The sequence below is a fragment of the Drosophila guanche genome, unplaced genomic scaffold (assembly GCF_900245975.1).
Source record: "Drosophila guanche unplaced genomic scaffold, DGUA_6, whole genome shotgun sequence".
NCBI classification, from domain to species: domain Eukaryota; kingdom Metazoa; phylum Arthropoda; class Insecta; order Diptera; family Drosophilidae; genus Drosophila; species Drosophila guanche.
Window position 1 is genome coordinate 2598994 of NW_022995748.1, and position 12476 is coordinate 2611469.

Here is a 12476-nt window from a genome sequence, read left to right on the forward strand (position 1 = left end):
TGAATAAATTCATAAAAATTGCTAGTTATCCAATTTCAGTGAATACTTTCCGATACCCAATTGAGAGAGTGTTCATAAATGAAGGCTCAGCATAAAAGTGTCTCAATAAATCCCCAGAGCTGCTCAAGTGTCCTCGCCATGGGTGACTGGTAATCTAGCAGCGGGTGGTCATCAGGACACCACTGCAGATCCACTCCGCAGCAAGCCAGCACATATCCTGCCACCATTCTGCAATGTACAAGCCTTGACTTTTTGTAGAATGTTGCGTGGTACACAGGTCCGCCCTAGTTCAACTCAACGTGTAATTTAAATGCAATTAAAATAATAATTTATCTTGCTCCGCCAGCTTGTCATCCGAGGCTGGGGGGTTCACTCCCCTAAGCTGTACCCATGGAGCGGCATAAATACATACAGAAACGAGACATTTAGCGGTGATAAATGAGTGGAAACTGACAAGCCAAATGAAGGAATGCACACACCCGTGAAAACGTTCTCCTGGAATTTCAACTGAGTTGTCAGGTGGGTCTGTGGTCAGAGTTAAGGGATTGTTTTCGAATGCAGCTAGCAATTAGCTGGAAACACATGTAAGAGCTGCTCCTTGGAGGGATGCAGTCCACAAAATAAAGACATAAAACAATCAAATAGCGATATTTCACAACATTTAATTATAAATGCAAATTTGCAATAAATCAAAGTGCGGGTTGAACCCGAAAATACTCCATGCTTTAATATCGCGCTAGCCCCGATATAATCGCAATACAATAAACAAATAAAATAACAATTAATTGAATTTTTAACAGCCCCTTTTTATTGTCACTTCAGCTCACTGGTTGTAGCATTTAAATTTTCATAATAAAATGTAATTTATTGCATTTGCATAAACCTTTTGCCGAGGAGACCGCGGCATGTCGTGTCGTGTCCTGTGTCCTGTGTCCTGTGTCCTGTGTGTTTGTGGCTGCAATTGAATCAACGCCGTGCAGCAAAGTAGCCGAAGAACAAAAAGAGTAGCGGCATAAAGAAAGCCGTGCAATAATATGGCCGCCAAACTGTTGGCAATAGCCGGCGGCTGCCACAATAAAAATCCCTTTTTGATTTATACTCAATGTGTCATATGAAAAGGAGAGGGATTGTGTGGCATGAATGCGAATTAATCGCTTAATTGCTTGCCAGTGCGGCCGAGGGAATGTTTAACACAGAAGTTGATCAAACAAATTAAGTGCATTCTCAGATCAAGATGGGTATAAGGCTTTAAAGTCGAGTCTTTGAGGGATTAAGCACTTTAAACACCAGGAAATGAGAAGGTGTCATAAAGCATTTGGAGAGTAATATTTTTAATTAGGCATTTGACCCACTCGCTCTGTTTGCCAGGATCCCTACTCTTCGCTAATGGCTAAACAAGCAGCATCTGTGACACGGTTGTGCGTGGTTGCGTGGTCCACACGCCTTGGTGGTTGAGCCCACCTGCTCCATCCACATCAAAAGCATCCCAGCAGCACCGAGGGCGCTGCATATAAATACACTTGTGGCTGGTGGGGGCGACTGGTGGATAGTGAATCATGTCAGCGCATGGCCAACGTAAATGCAATTTAAAGCAAACAATTTTTTTGAAATGACCCACATCCGGTGCAGGACAGGACAGGACAGGACAGGGCACGCACTGCAACGGCAACGGCAACGGCAACAAAATGGGAGTTGTTCTCACCGTGCCGCACACAACATCATTAAAAATTAATTCACGCTCAATGTACTGGCCCCGGCCAAAAAGATACGGAAGAGACTGGAGTGCAACTGGAAGTGGAACTGGAACTGGAAGTGGAAGTGGAAGTGGGCTAAACAACGGAGGCAAATGAATGCACACGGTTTGCGGTCGCCTGGATGCTGTGCACTTTATAATGTTCTCCCGGCTGCAAGCGACCGGGCCGGTTCGGCCGCTGCCTGATGACTTAATGAGCATAATAAGCTCGGTGCCGAAATTACCTTTTTAAATGAACATGATGCTGCCCATACGGACTACAAGTAGTGTTGGCTACACAATGCTCCACCACCTGCTGACGCCACCTGTGCCAAATGGGGATTAAAAGTGCCATAGAATGGACAAGCGGTTACATATTCAAATTAAGATTTTAATGTTCACACAAAGGGCGGCCATTCCAAAATAACAGTTATGTGCATGTGCGTGTGTGTGTGCGTGTGTGTGTGGCAGTATGCCATGAGTGGATTACGGTACGGAGCGAGGGCGACTGGGTTGGCTGGGGATGGTGCGGGCTGGCTTAAAACGATGCCAAAGAAATGCAAATGCAAATTAATTAGTTGCCGTTTGATTGACTCAAACTCACAGCTAAGTAGCTTAGTGCAATCGTTTGTCCCGATAATGTGTACGGAACAGGAACGTAGAGCCGTCAATCGCAATCGCGAGTGTGCAATTTATTTCATCAGAATGGCCAAAGAAGTCATTCAGCTATTTATTTCTGAATGCCATAGCTCAAAAGTTGACAGAGTTCTGAGCCCAGAACCGCCCCAGAGCACCCCCATTCGAGACCTCATCGGCAAGTCAGCTTGAATAAGATTAGCGACAAAGTGCCCGAAAAAATGAAATCACGACTGCGACACGCTCATGCGTTCGCTCAATAAGTTTTTAAAGCCAATACAAACATACTTTTCAACGCCATAATCAAATTAAAGCATAATTTTTTACGACCTCATAGTCATAAATATGAACGATGAGAAAGAAATTGTGCCCCAAACATGAATCGTAAAAAGTGAGTGGAGTGGAGTGGATGAGATGCAAGTCCGGAACCGGCAATATGGTCCCCCCCTTGCAAGTGATTTCCCATTTCCGCTAAGCGGCTGCAAAAGCCGAAGCCTTGGCACGCAAAATAATATTAAATGTATAAATCATCTTTGGGATGCCTTAAAATTGAATACGCATTCGTCAGCAATAAATCGCATCATTCGAAGGAAGCTTCTGCATCCGCAGCTCCTGCTCCTGCTCCTGCTCCTGCTCCTGCTCCTGCTCCGGGCCACATCTCAAAGATTCGGTCACATATGCGTTTTTGCGTTTGTCTGGCTGCTGTCATTGGGGAAATTGCTACAATACGTTTCATATTTCATGTGGCTTCGAGTGTTTCCCCTTTTGCTTCTGATTGTGGGCACGGACTTTCGCATGAGTTATTATTGGCAATCGCCAATACGACGAATCCCTCAAAGATCAATGACACCGGAATTGTTTTTGCGACCCGATTTGCATATAGAATGCAATAGAAAAATGCTCTCTTATTTATGGCTGGTGGTAGCTTGCAGCTCCCAGAATGCTGGCTTCGGCTGCTCCATTTTTCCACTGCTCACTTCTAGGTGGGGAGTGGCTTATGATGGATCCAAGTCTAACTAAAAAGTTTGTATACTTTCCAGCTTTTCCATCATAAAAACGTTGTGAAATTACAATGAGTCAATATGGGGAATGTTCTTACCTCTGGCGAATATCTATAAAACAAGAATTAAAGTTCAAAATTAGGCAGTAAATAACTCGATTGATTGTTCAGCATGACCAAAAAAAAAGCATTGATTGGGCACTGATTTGGTATTTCCCCTACATAGTTCCCTCCTGCTTAAAAGCCATTCATGTCAGTTGGTTTTGTGCTGACCAATAAAGTCTGTACAATATACAGCTGGCGAAGGAAGGGGCCTATCGGCGAATGACCGACTAATCAACGAATGAAATGTCGCATTGGACATTGACACAAATTTCTGTCTAGGCACCACGTGAGTGCCCGATTGTCATCCAATAATGTGCAGAAAGTTGATGTAACTTTTAACCGTCTAATTATTTCGATATCCAGTAAGAGATATTTGTTTACTTGGCAGTAGAGCAGCTGTGGAGTGGCTCTGGAAGCTTTATCAAAGTTATATGACTGACGGCGGGTTCTTATATCTTGCCCCTTGAGTTCCCAATCGGAACCATAAGTAAACAGGAATCAAAGCATTGCAAATTATAAAACGTGTAAACGTCTGAACTGTGCGAAAATTATTGCAGGCACAAATAACATTAATAGCTGGTAATCACAAAAAGATTTAAAAACCTTCAACGACTATGGACAAAAGTTGATTGTGCGCATTAGCTCATGCTCTGTTTTGGGACGATCAGTTAAGCCTTAATTGAGGTAATAAAAGCAAAAGGATTAGATGTAGATCCCCCAATCTAAGGCAATCTACGAGTTTAATTCCTTCAACTGATGACATGTATTTTTGGTAGTTGGGCCCCAACTTCGATCCTTCGTTTCCTCTTCCAGACAATTTCCAAATAAACGCGTAAAATTGTTCTTCGCCTCTCTCTCTGGTCTATGCTAATGTCCTTGTGTGTGTGTGTGTGTGTGTGATGGAAGCCCATTCTTAATTTCGAATGAAGCAATTGGCACAGGAAGACATTGCCAAATATTGCAACATTTCGGAAGGGAACAGGGAGAAACCATGTCGACGAAACGAAAATCGAATTTATGGTCCAAGAAGCGCTGTCAAAATGTGAGAATTGAGTGCCGGCGCCTAGGTCCTGTCTGCTGGGTGCTGGGTGCTGGGTGCTGGGTGCTGGCAAACCGAGACCCAGTTGCATCGCAGACATTTGCATCTCGCATATAAATCGCATTACTAGCACGCAATTACGAGTCCTCGACACATGGGCCTGTGGTTGGGCCCGAGCTCGTGGTCCACACACTGAAAGTTGAGGGCACATTGAGGGTGCATCGGTAGCCGTGTCCGCCACAGAGCCACAGAGCCACAGAGCCAATAAACAATTACGCTGATAGTTTTTGTTAGCGGCGGAATTTTGCACACCTGCGATAAGGAATTATCAGCGGCGAGCAGGCGGAGCTACCGCAACGGGCACGACATACTTGGGAACTCAAGTACAAACATATGTCATGGAGAGTTATGGCTTTAATTAAGATTTCTATAAATACAATGGCACTGACAATGACAGCGTGGATCATAAAACCGATCTAATCGCCTCAGCCGGTGAAATACATATCACAATTGGTACAACGTCTAACCCTTTCCGGATCACAGCAGAATGGGACACTTGTACATGATGTTGATCTTATCAATATCCTTAGGGCTAAGACCCAGGCGCTGGCCTATCACGGCGCTGGAGTCTAGCGGCACAATGGTGTCCTCGCCGTTGATGGAGAAGGCACCAGGACGATAGTGCAAGCAGCTATCGTAGTCGTAGCCCACATCGAAGTCGGTCACCACAGCGGCGGAGTACTTCTGGAAGTTGAACTCCTTGCCGGGCACTATGTTGTCGTAGACCACGTTCACGTAATCGTCGCGTATCGTAGAGCTCTGCTGGTGGTAGAAGCCCAAGGCGTGCATGAACTCGTGCAGAATGGTTCCGGGCCGGAAGCAGCCCTGCCCAATCGGGTAGATCTCCAGGTTCATTTCCTGCGGTGCTGCGCGATAGCCCACATCGGTGTAGCACCCTCCAGCATTTGCTGTTATTGTCAGGTAAGCCGTATCTTGGTCGGTGGCTTCCCTGAACGTGACGCACGAGTTTTGCTCCAAGGTTTGCACACCCTTCAGAATCGCCTCCCTGTGACTGGCGTCAAAGTCGTCCGAAATTTTGTAGATCACCTCATTGTTGGGCCACCTCCTCTGCGTATTGGTGAGCCCGTTGCGCTCCTTGGGTCCATTCTGCAAGTTCGCTTGTTGCTCCTCGGTCAAAATCATATCTCCACCGGCGAAGCCACCTGCCTCCTCCGGATCGTACACTCCCGCCGGCAGTGGCAAAGGCTTGCCCTGGCTAAGCCTCACGGACACAAGTAGGATAAACATTAGGCCAAGCTTCGACATCCTGCCTGCTTTGTATCTCAGCGCATACTAACGGCCAGGCCGCGGAACGTGCGGTTCATAAGTACAATCGAAACGGAACCGCACCACACAAAGATTAGATACAAACGGGCAAAAAGTATTTCGCAAATTGATAATGGCAACTGGAACGACCAATTAGATCAAGGTTTATTGCAGTTGTCATGTCCAGCACGGCGCCCATCTACTGTACAATAAATAAACCACAACGGCAATGTAAATTTTTGATACACATCTCATACGTAATAGGTTTCCCCATTCACGGAGCCACGCATATTAAACCAAAGATTGAACCACCAACTGATTGAAATATCAAGTGGCCGACAGAATCAGAAAAAGTAATTAAAACCGCTGCCCCCATGATGAGTAATGGGCTGAAAATCGTCAGCAATGTCTGATAACTTCCCAACAACCAATACACGAGTAATCGTTTTGCCTAACACAAGTGATCGTTTGTCTTCTAGCTTTTTGGGTCTTATCTGTCCGGCAAATGGTCGTCCACGCTCCATTGCACGGACTACAGTAATGGCCAATTCGAGTCTCTCAAGAAACTAACTCAAAAAATACTCTGAATGAAATGGTGGATCGGCCGGACTTCGGTACTACGACTCTTAAACAACTCTCTCTTGGTGGGTTACCCTGTGAGACGATATCAAAACGAAAAGAGTGAGAAAGTTGCCGAGTTGCTGTATACTTCTGGGCGCCGTGTGTTGTGCTACTTGGGATGATAGAAGAGACTTATAAGCATCCACAGTCGCGCCCACGATATTCCCACAAATACTATCCGAAAAAAAAACAACCATTGAAAAGAGATTGCCCTCGAAGGTTCAGTTTTATTGCAGAGCACAAGATCTTAGACCACACGAAAAGCTAAGAGCTTCGCTCACATCCTATTACGATTTTCTTCTGCATCCACCTTTGCAGTTGCATCCGAATACGTTGCACCTGCCGTTGCCGCAATAGGCACCGACCACCATTTGGCCATCGCCGCAGATGGGCGACGCCGGGCAGCAGACTGCCGCAGCTTCCCTAAGGAGCAATATGGCCAGTAGCACGTACATCAAATGCATAGTCTTCATGGATGGCTGGTTACGCGATAAGTGACTCTCCAATAGATCCACTACTCCGTCTGAAAGAAATATATCTCATTTGCCATGCTTTTAATGTAGAGTGTGCCGTGAAATTGTAATTCTTATGCAGCAATCTTTAGCTTTTATGGTTCAACATTTACAGTTTATACGTGGCCAGGACACTTGTACATTTTATTTAGTTTGCGTACATCTGTCTTGCTCAATCCGCGACGTTGGCCCATCTTTGAGCCTCCTGTTTTCAGGGCCACAATCGTTGGTTGCGATATGTTCTTGGCAAATGCATTACTAATGTAGTGCATTACACTCCCGTAGTCGTATTGCTCGCCGTAGTTGTTCCAGCCTATGTATGTCTCGTTGTTGTGGAAATTGATTCGATTTTCCGCATTAATATTTTCCCATACGATTCGCACATACTCGTCTCGGTTGTGGGCCACGTGCTGGTGTTCAAAGCCCAACACGTGCAGCAGCTCATGGATTATGGAGCCCATGCGAAAGCAGCCCTGGTCCAAAGCGCCTAACCCAATATTCACTTTCGTGCGATGATTTCTCCAGCCAATGTCCTCGCAATGGCAGCCGACCTCATCCGATGTTATATTGACAAAATATTTTTGTTCTCTGGACGCCTCCACAAATTTGACACAAGATATTTTTTCTATTCTGTGCATTGCCCTACGGACATACTGTAGATGGGGTTCATCTGTGCGAAACGGATCATATGATGCACCTGATAAAACTATTTATGTGCCCTTCATGCTTACCAAAGGTGCCATTTTCAATGAAGTAAAAGACTGTGCGGTTTGGCCAATGATAGATCGTGTTGCTTATCACATTTCTCCGCCAGTTCGCCCGCATACTGGGCCTTTTGACGAGGTCACCCTGAAAAAAGTTCGGCAAGAGCTCGGGATCCCTATGCCAGTCCCTTAAGGAAGCGCTCAGAGAGTGCTTGGCCAGCAGCAAGGTCAGAGCCAGGGCCAACGTATTCATCATTTCCAAGCTAATACTCAAACTGGAGCGGAAAAAACCTCAACAACACTCGGCATAGTGCCATAATTATTTCATTCGTCATGCTCATCGATGCATTTCTTTATACATTTAGAGGTTGTTTGTAACTAAAAGAAGTATTCAAAATTTAGACAATAGATACTTGAATTTCTCTTTATGATGGATACTTTTACAGCTGTCTGGGGCACTTGTACATTACATTTAGTTTGTTAATATCTGACTGGGTCATTTGCAGACGTTGCCCCATAATCTCCTCGGCTCCCTGCTGCAGAGGAATGATGGTCATCTCTCCGTTCTTTGAGAATGCATAGGCCGTGTAGTGCAAGACACTGGCATAGTCATACAGCTCGCCATAGTCCTCAACCGTGTCACTGTCGTACTTGTTGAAGTTACTCTCCCTGCCCGGGGTAATGTTCTCCTCGGCAATACGAACGTAATCGTCCCGATCCCAAGTGCTTTGCTGGTGGTAGAAGCCGAGGGCATGCAGAAACTCGTGGACAATGGTGCCGATGCGGAAGCAGCCTGTGTCCAGAGCATAGTTTTGCAGATTTAGCTGCTGGACCCTATTGCGATAGCCCACATACGAATAACAGCCACCAGCCTCGGAGGTAACATTTACGTAGTATTCCTGGTCAGTCGTTGCCTCCCTAAACACCAGGCAGGAATTCTGCTCAAGCAAACGGATGCCGCGTAGAATGTGGTTGCGATGCTCAGTATCTAATTTCGAATGCATTTTATCAGACAAACTCGCACGTTAATAGTTCCGCTTGGATGGCTTTACCGATATTCAGATTGATGTAGTAGTAGACGATACGATTGGGCCAGCGGAACGTCTCGTTGCGTAGTCCGTTCCTGGCCCCAGGACTGGGCACCATGTCGCCTTCAATGTAGCCAGCGCTTAGCTCGGGATCGGTCTCCAATCGGTCTCCCTTCTCTGGCGCCGGGGCAGCCAAGCAGCTGCTGGCCAGGAGCAGAAGAGTAAGAGCCAGAACCTTCATACTGTTCGCCGGACGTATGCGACAAAACTGTTTTGGTGGACAGCGACATGGGTTCGAAGTAGTCTTTCTGGTCAATGGACAATTTATGGTATATGCCAATATAAACATTTTACAGCCACCTATATTGAGCAAACAGTGACCGCTAAGAATTATCTAAGCCTTAGATGTGGCCCGCATAACACGAAACAAATATAATACGTAATCTATAAGATATTTAGGCACTTCAGGTATATCCATTTCAGTTGGTTTTGTGGACGGGGGTTCGACGGGTTCGTGTACATCCAAATTCTTTGCTACAATTTCCTCATACACCTCCTCAGATGTGACACCTTTTTATCACTTTCATTCAGCCGAATATTACAACAGAGAAGAAGCCCAAACCATTACAGCACCCCCCCCCCTAATCACAATCGTTTACTGAGCTCTTGTCCCGGAAGCTTTCCGTAATGTAAGCCCAATGGCAGTGATGTTCGCGCACTTAATTGAATTTTTCAACACAATAAACTGATTATCATTTCGTAAGGGAGACATTTAAATGACATTTATCATCATTACAACAAAATGCGAAAGAAAGGTGCGACATATAAACGGAATGTAAGGCATCAACAGAGTGTATTAGACTCAGTTTAGCTGCTTCCCAGTTGGACAGTCCGTTTCACTCCGCTCTTGTCCGTGTTTATGAAGGTATGATGCCAAAGGTAGTAATTATATTGCAGCTTTTATATAGTTGCACGCCAACAACTAATTCTTATCTAATGACTTACTTTTGCTACATTTGCAGGAGCTTAGCTGATAAGCTATTAGGAAGTGGCTTCTCATATCTATAAATTGATGTCAAAATCTGACAACGACACAGCACTTTGAAAGAGGAAGATTTATTATTGGTTTTTCAGCGATCAGCTTATCAATTCCTCATAAGGGGTTCCACGAAATCTTTGAGTTCTTGGGTCAATACCCTTACTACGATTCCGTTCATCGGTCTTTTATCGCCCACCCGCACTCATGTTGTGTACGCTCCAATCCGTATAAAATCCCACACGTTTAAGACTCTGGAGACAGTTCCAAAATGCACAATCTTACTCTTGGATTGCTGCTCACGATTGCTTGGCTTGTCCAGGCTCGTCCTCCGACCACAGCTGAGGCTGACGATGACATGAGACTCACACCGGAGCAGGTGCAGCTTTTGGATATGAACGGAGGCCCTCGCATAGCTCATTCCTGGTCTGGATATTATTGGAAGGGCAGCACTCTTGTCTACAGTTTTGGTGAAGGCTTGTGTACGTATCCTGGAGTATTCCATGAAAAGTTCTGTAAGACTTCTTACGACCACCATAGCTTCCTGGGACAACGCTCTAATCGAAAAAGCCATGGCAGCGATATCATCCCAAACTTGTGTACGATTTCGCAAAACAAGGAATGCGAAGGATCTGCAGGTGGTCATCCAGAGAAAGGAAGCCGGCTGCTGGTCATACGTTGGCTTCTTGGGCAGACAGCAGCAGCTGCTCAATCTTGGCGAGCGGTGCATGTCGAGCAGAACTATTCAGCACGAACTACTCCATTCCCTGGGTCTCTTTCACACGCACTGCGACCCGAAGCGCGATCGGTACGTAAAGATCTACACGGAGAACCTGAAGCCCGGCTTCGAACACAACTTCAGACTGATTGCGGCCAGCGAAGCGACAGATTTGAAGCTTGGCTACGACTATGAGAGCATCATGCACTATGGCGAGTATGCATTCTCCAAGAACGGGCTACCCACGATAGTTCCTCTTCAGAAAGATGTGAAGATTGGGCAGGCAGAAGGACTGAGCGCAAATGATGTGAGGAAGCTTAACCGCATGTACTGCCAGGGAAGCAAAAGGCAACAATAGACCTATGTGTATGCCGCACACTGCTAGACCGCATCCTTTCTCCAAGTAATCGCAACATTTGCAATTCCAACGAGTTGTTGCACTTGACAGGAAACAAGAATCTCCTCCCCACTGGCAGCGCCGTTAATCCACAAAACAAAAAGCTCTAGCCATGGTAAAGGAAGTGTTTGCCTTTGCCGGCAACTAAAAATTGAATATTTAGTGGTCGTAATTAAAAATTAGCGCGCTGGGCAACTAACCAACCTGCCAGCTACTGCCACCCGGCAGCCATGGCTCGTAATCCCAGGACCACCAACTATCTGCGAACTCTCTCCTGTATGCCGGCGAATCCTCTTCCCCTTCTATCTTTCCTTTCACACAAGGACTCGCATATACATATACATATATTTGGTTTTTTAATGGCACAAATTGTAGTAAAGCCAAAGCTCCTCCAGAGCTACCAGCACACCAAACGGAAGTCGTAAACATTTAATTTATGCAAGCAATGCATTCGCTTTTTTAGCTGCAACTAAAGATGGGCTAATATCGTTGGCCAGGGAACGATTGTTAGTCCTGCTAGTCTGGGGCCTTATCAGTAAGGCAAGTAGGCTGCATTAACGCCAATGCTTAGGAACCTTAAGCTGGCCTTGATCGAATTTTCTTTGTTGCCTAAAGAAAGTCCGCTCGAAAAAATTATAGATAATAATGCAATAATGTGGCACCAAAAGTGTTGAAATATTTGTGCTTCAAGAGTGTCGCTCTGTACACATTTGCCATTTTCCACACTCAACTTATTGAAAACGTTTCCTTTTTTATATTTGCACTCTTGGCCAGCAACCCAGGGCGATTATCACTCTTTCCAGTAATAATTTCTTGGGGATTTCTTTGCTTTTTATTTTAGGAAAATATTTCTGCAATAATAAAGAGGATTTAATGGGTTAAGGCGGGCAGGGCACTAGGACGCCTGGCCATCAACTTTTCGCCAAGAGCAGTAAAAAAGTCAGCCAGCTCGGCTCGGCTCGGCTAGCTTTTCTTTTCCTTGGTCTTTTCTTTGTGCTGTGCCTGTCTCCTCGTCTCCCCGTCTCCTCGCCCATCCGCCCTGCTTATGATCGTTCTAATTTTATGACATTCTGTTTTCATGCATAGAAGAGCAGACGCATGTGTGTGGGTGGGGGAGCAGGGGGCAAGGGGCAAGGGGGTCTGGGATACACTCGGTGGAGGTCTGGGCGAGTGCAGCCATAGCCATTTCATAGTCAGACATGAATGCTGCGCTTTGTTGCCCTGCTACGCCTTTGTTTGTATTGCCCCCAGGGGTAAAGTTTTTAGGATAATAACTTCCTGCGACTTTACGAGCCAAGGCAAAAGCCGAAAACCCACCAGCAGTAACAAGAGCAACAACAGCAACTATAGGGATATAAGAATACTTAAGCAGAATTACACTGCAAGACAGACACATTAAAATCAAATGGAAATGTTACTTACATACAGAATCCATTTCAACTGGAGTTTCTGATCATTTCTCTCAGTGTGGCAGACGAGCTGCATACGAACAGCGTGGCGAAGGCAAGCCCTGAAAAATATCTCAAGACCTCCACTTAAAGCAGCCAGCGAGTAAAAGCAAAAGCAAATGCCAACACATCAGCGATTCGGAGTGAGGCAGGGACAGCCACAAAAACTTTTGA

The 12476-nt window shown here is 45.6% G+C and overlaps 4 protein-coding genes across 5 annotated transcripts; 1 reads left to right on the plus strand and 3 right to left on the minus strand.

Annotated features, from left to right (window-relative positions):
• Window positions 1-4908: 4908 nt before the first annotated feature.
• LOC117584177 (seminal metalloprotease 1) lies at window positions 4909-5874 on the minus strand. Its single transcript, XM_034272944.1, has one exon. It carries the CDS (start codon window positions 5836-5838, stop codon window positions 5050-5052), a length of 789 nt encoding a protein of 262 aa, XP_034128835.1. The 5' UTR covers window positions 5839-5874; the 3' UTR covers window positions 4909-5049.
• Window positions 5875-6666: 792 nt separating this feature from the next.
• On the minus strand, window positions 6667-7947 carry LOC117584179 (seminal metalloprotease 1-like). Of its 2 annotated transcripts, none has more exons than XM_034272945.1 (2): window positions 7703-7947; window positions 6667-7626 (listed from the first exon to the last, which is right to left on the minus strand). In XM_034272945.1, the coding sequence occupies exons 1-2, from the start codon at window positions 7929-7931 to the stop codon at window positions 7088-7090; spliced, it is 768 nt and encodes a 255-aa protein (XP_034128836.1). In that variant the 5' UTR covers window positions 7932-7947; the 3' UTR covers window positions 6667-7087. The 2 variants fall into 2 exon arrangements, with proteins under 2 accessions (XP_034128836.1, XP_034128837.1); XM_034272946.1 differs by having other exon boundaries at window positions 6667-7603; window positions 7703-7838.
• Window positions 7948-8085: 138 nt separating this feature from the next.
• LOC117584180 (seminal metalloprotease 1-like) lies at window positions 8086-8970 on the minus strand. The gene is made up of 2 exons (XM_034272947.1): window positions 8728-8970; window positions 8086-8663 (listed from the first exon to the last, which is right to left on the minus strand). The coding sequence occupies exons 1-2, from the start codon at window positions 8942-8944 to the stop codon at window positions 8116-8118; spliced, it is 765 nt and encodes a 254-aa protein (XP_034128838.1). The 5' UTR covers window positions 8945-8970; the 3' UTR covers window positions 8086-8115.
• Window positions 8971-9999: 1029 nt separating this feature from the next.
• LOC117584181 (zinc metalloproteinase nas-13) lies at window positions 10000-11267 on the plus strand. The gene is made up of 2 exons (XM_034272949.1): window positions 10000-10221; window positions 10280-11267. The coding sequence occupies exons 1-2, from the start codon at window positions 10011-10013 to the stop codon at window positions 10813-10815; spliced, it is 747 nt and encodes a 248-aa protein (XP_034128840.1). The 5' UTR covers window positions 10000-10010; the 3' UTR covers window positions 10816-11267.
• Window positions 11268-12476: the final 1209 nt, after the last annotated feature.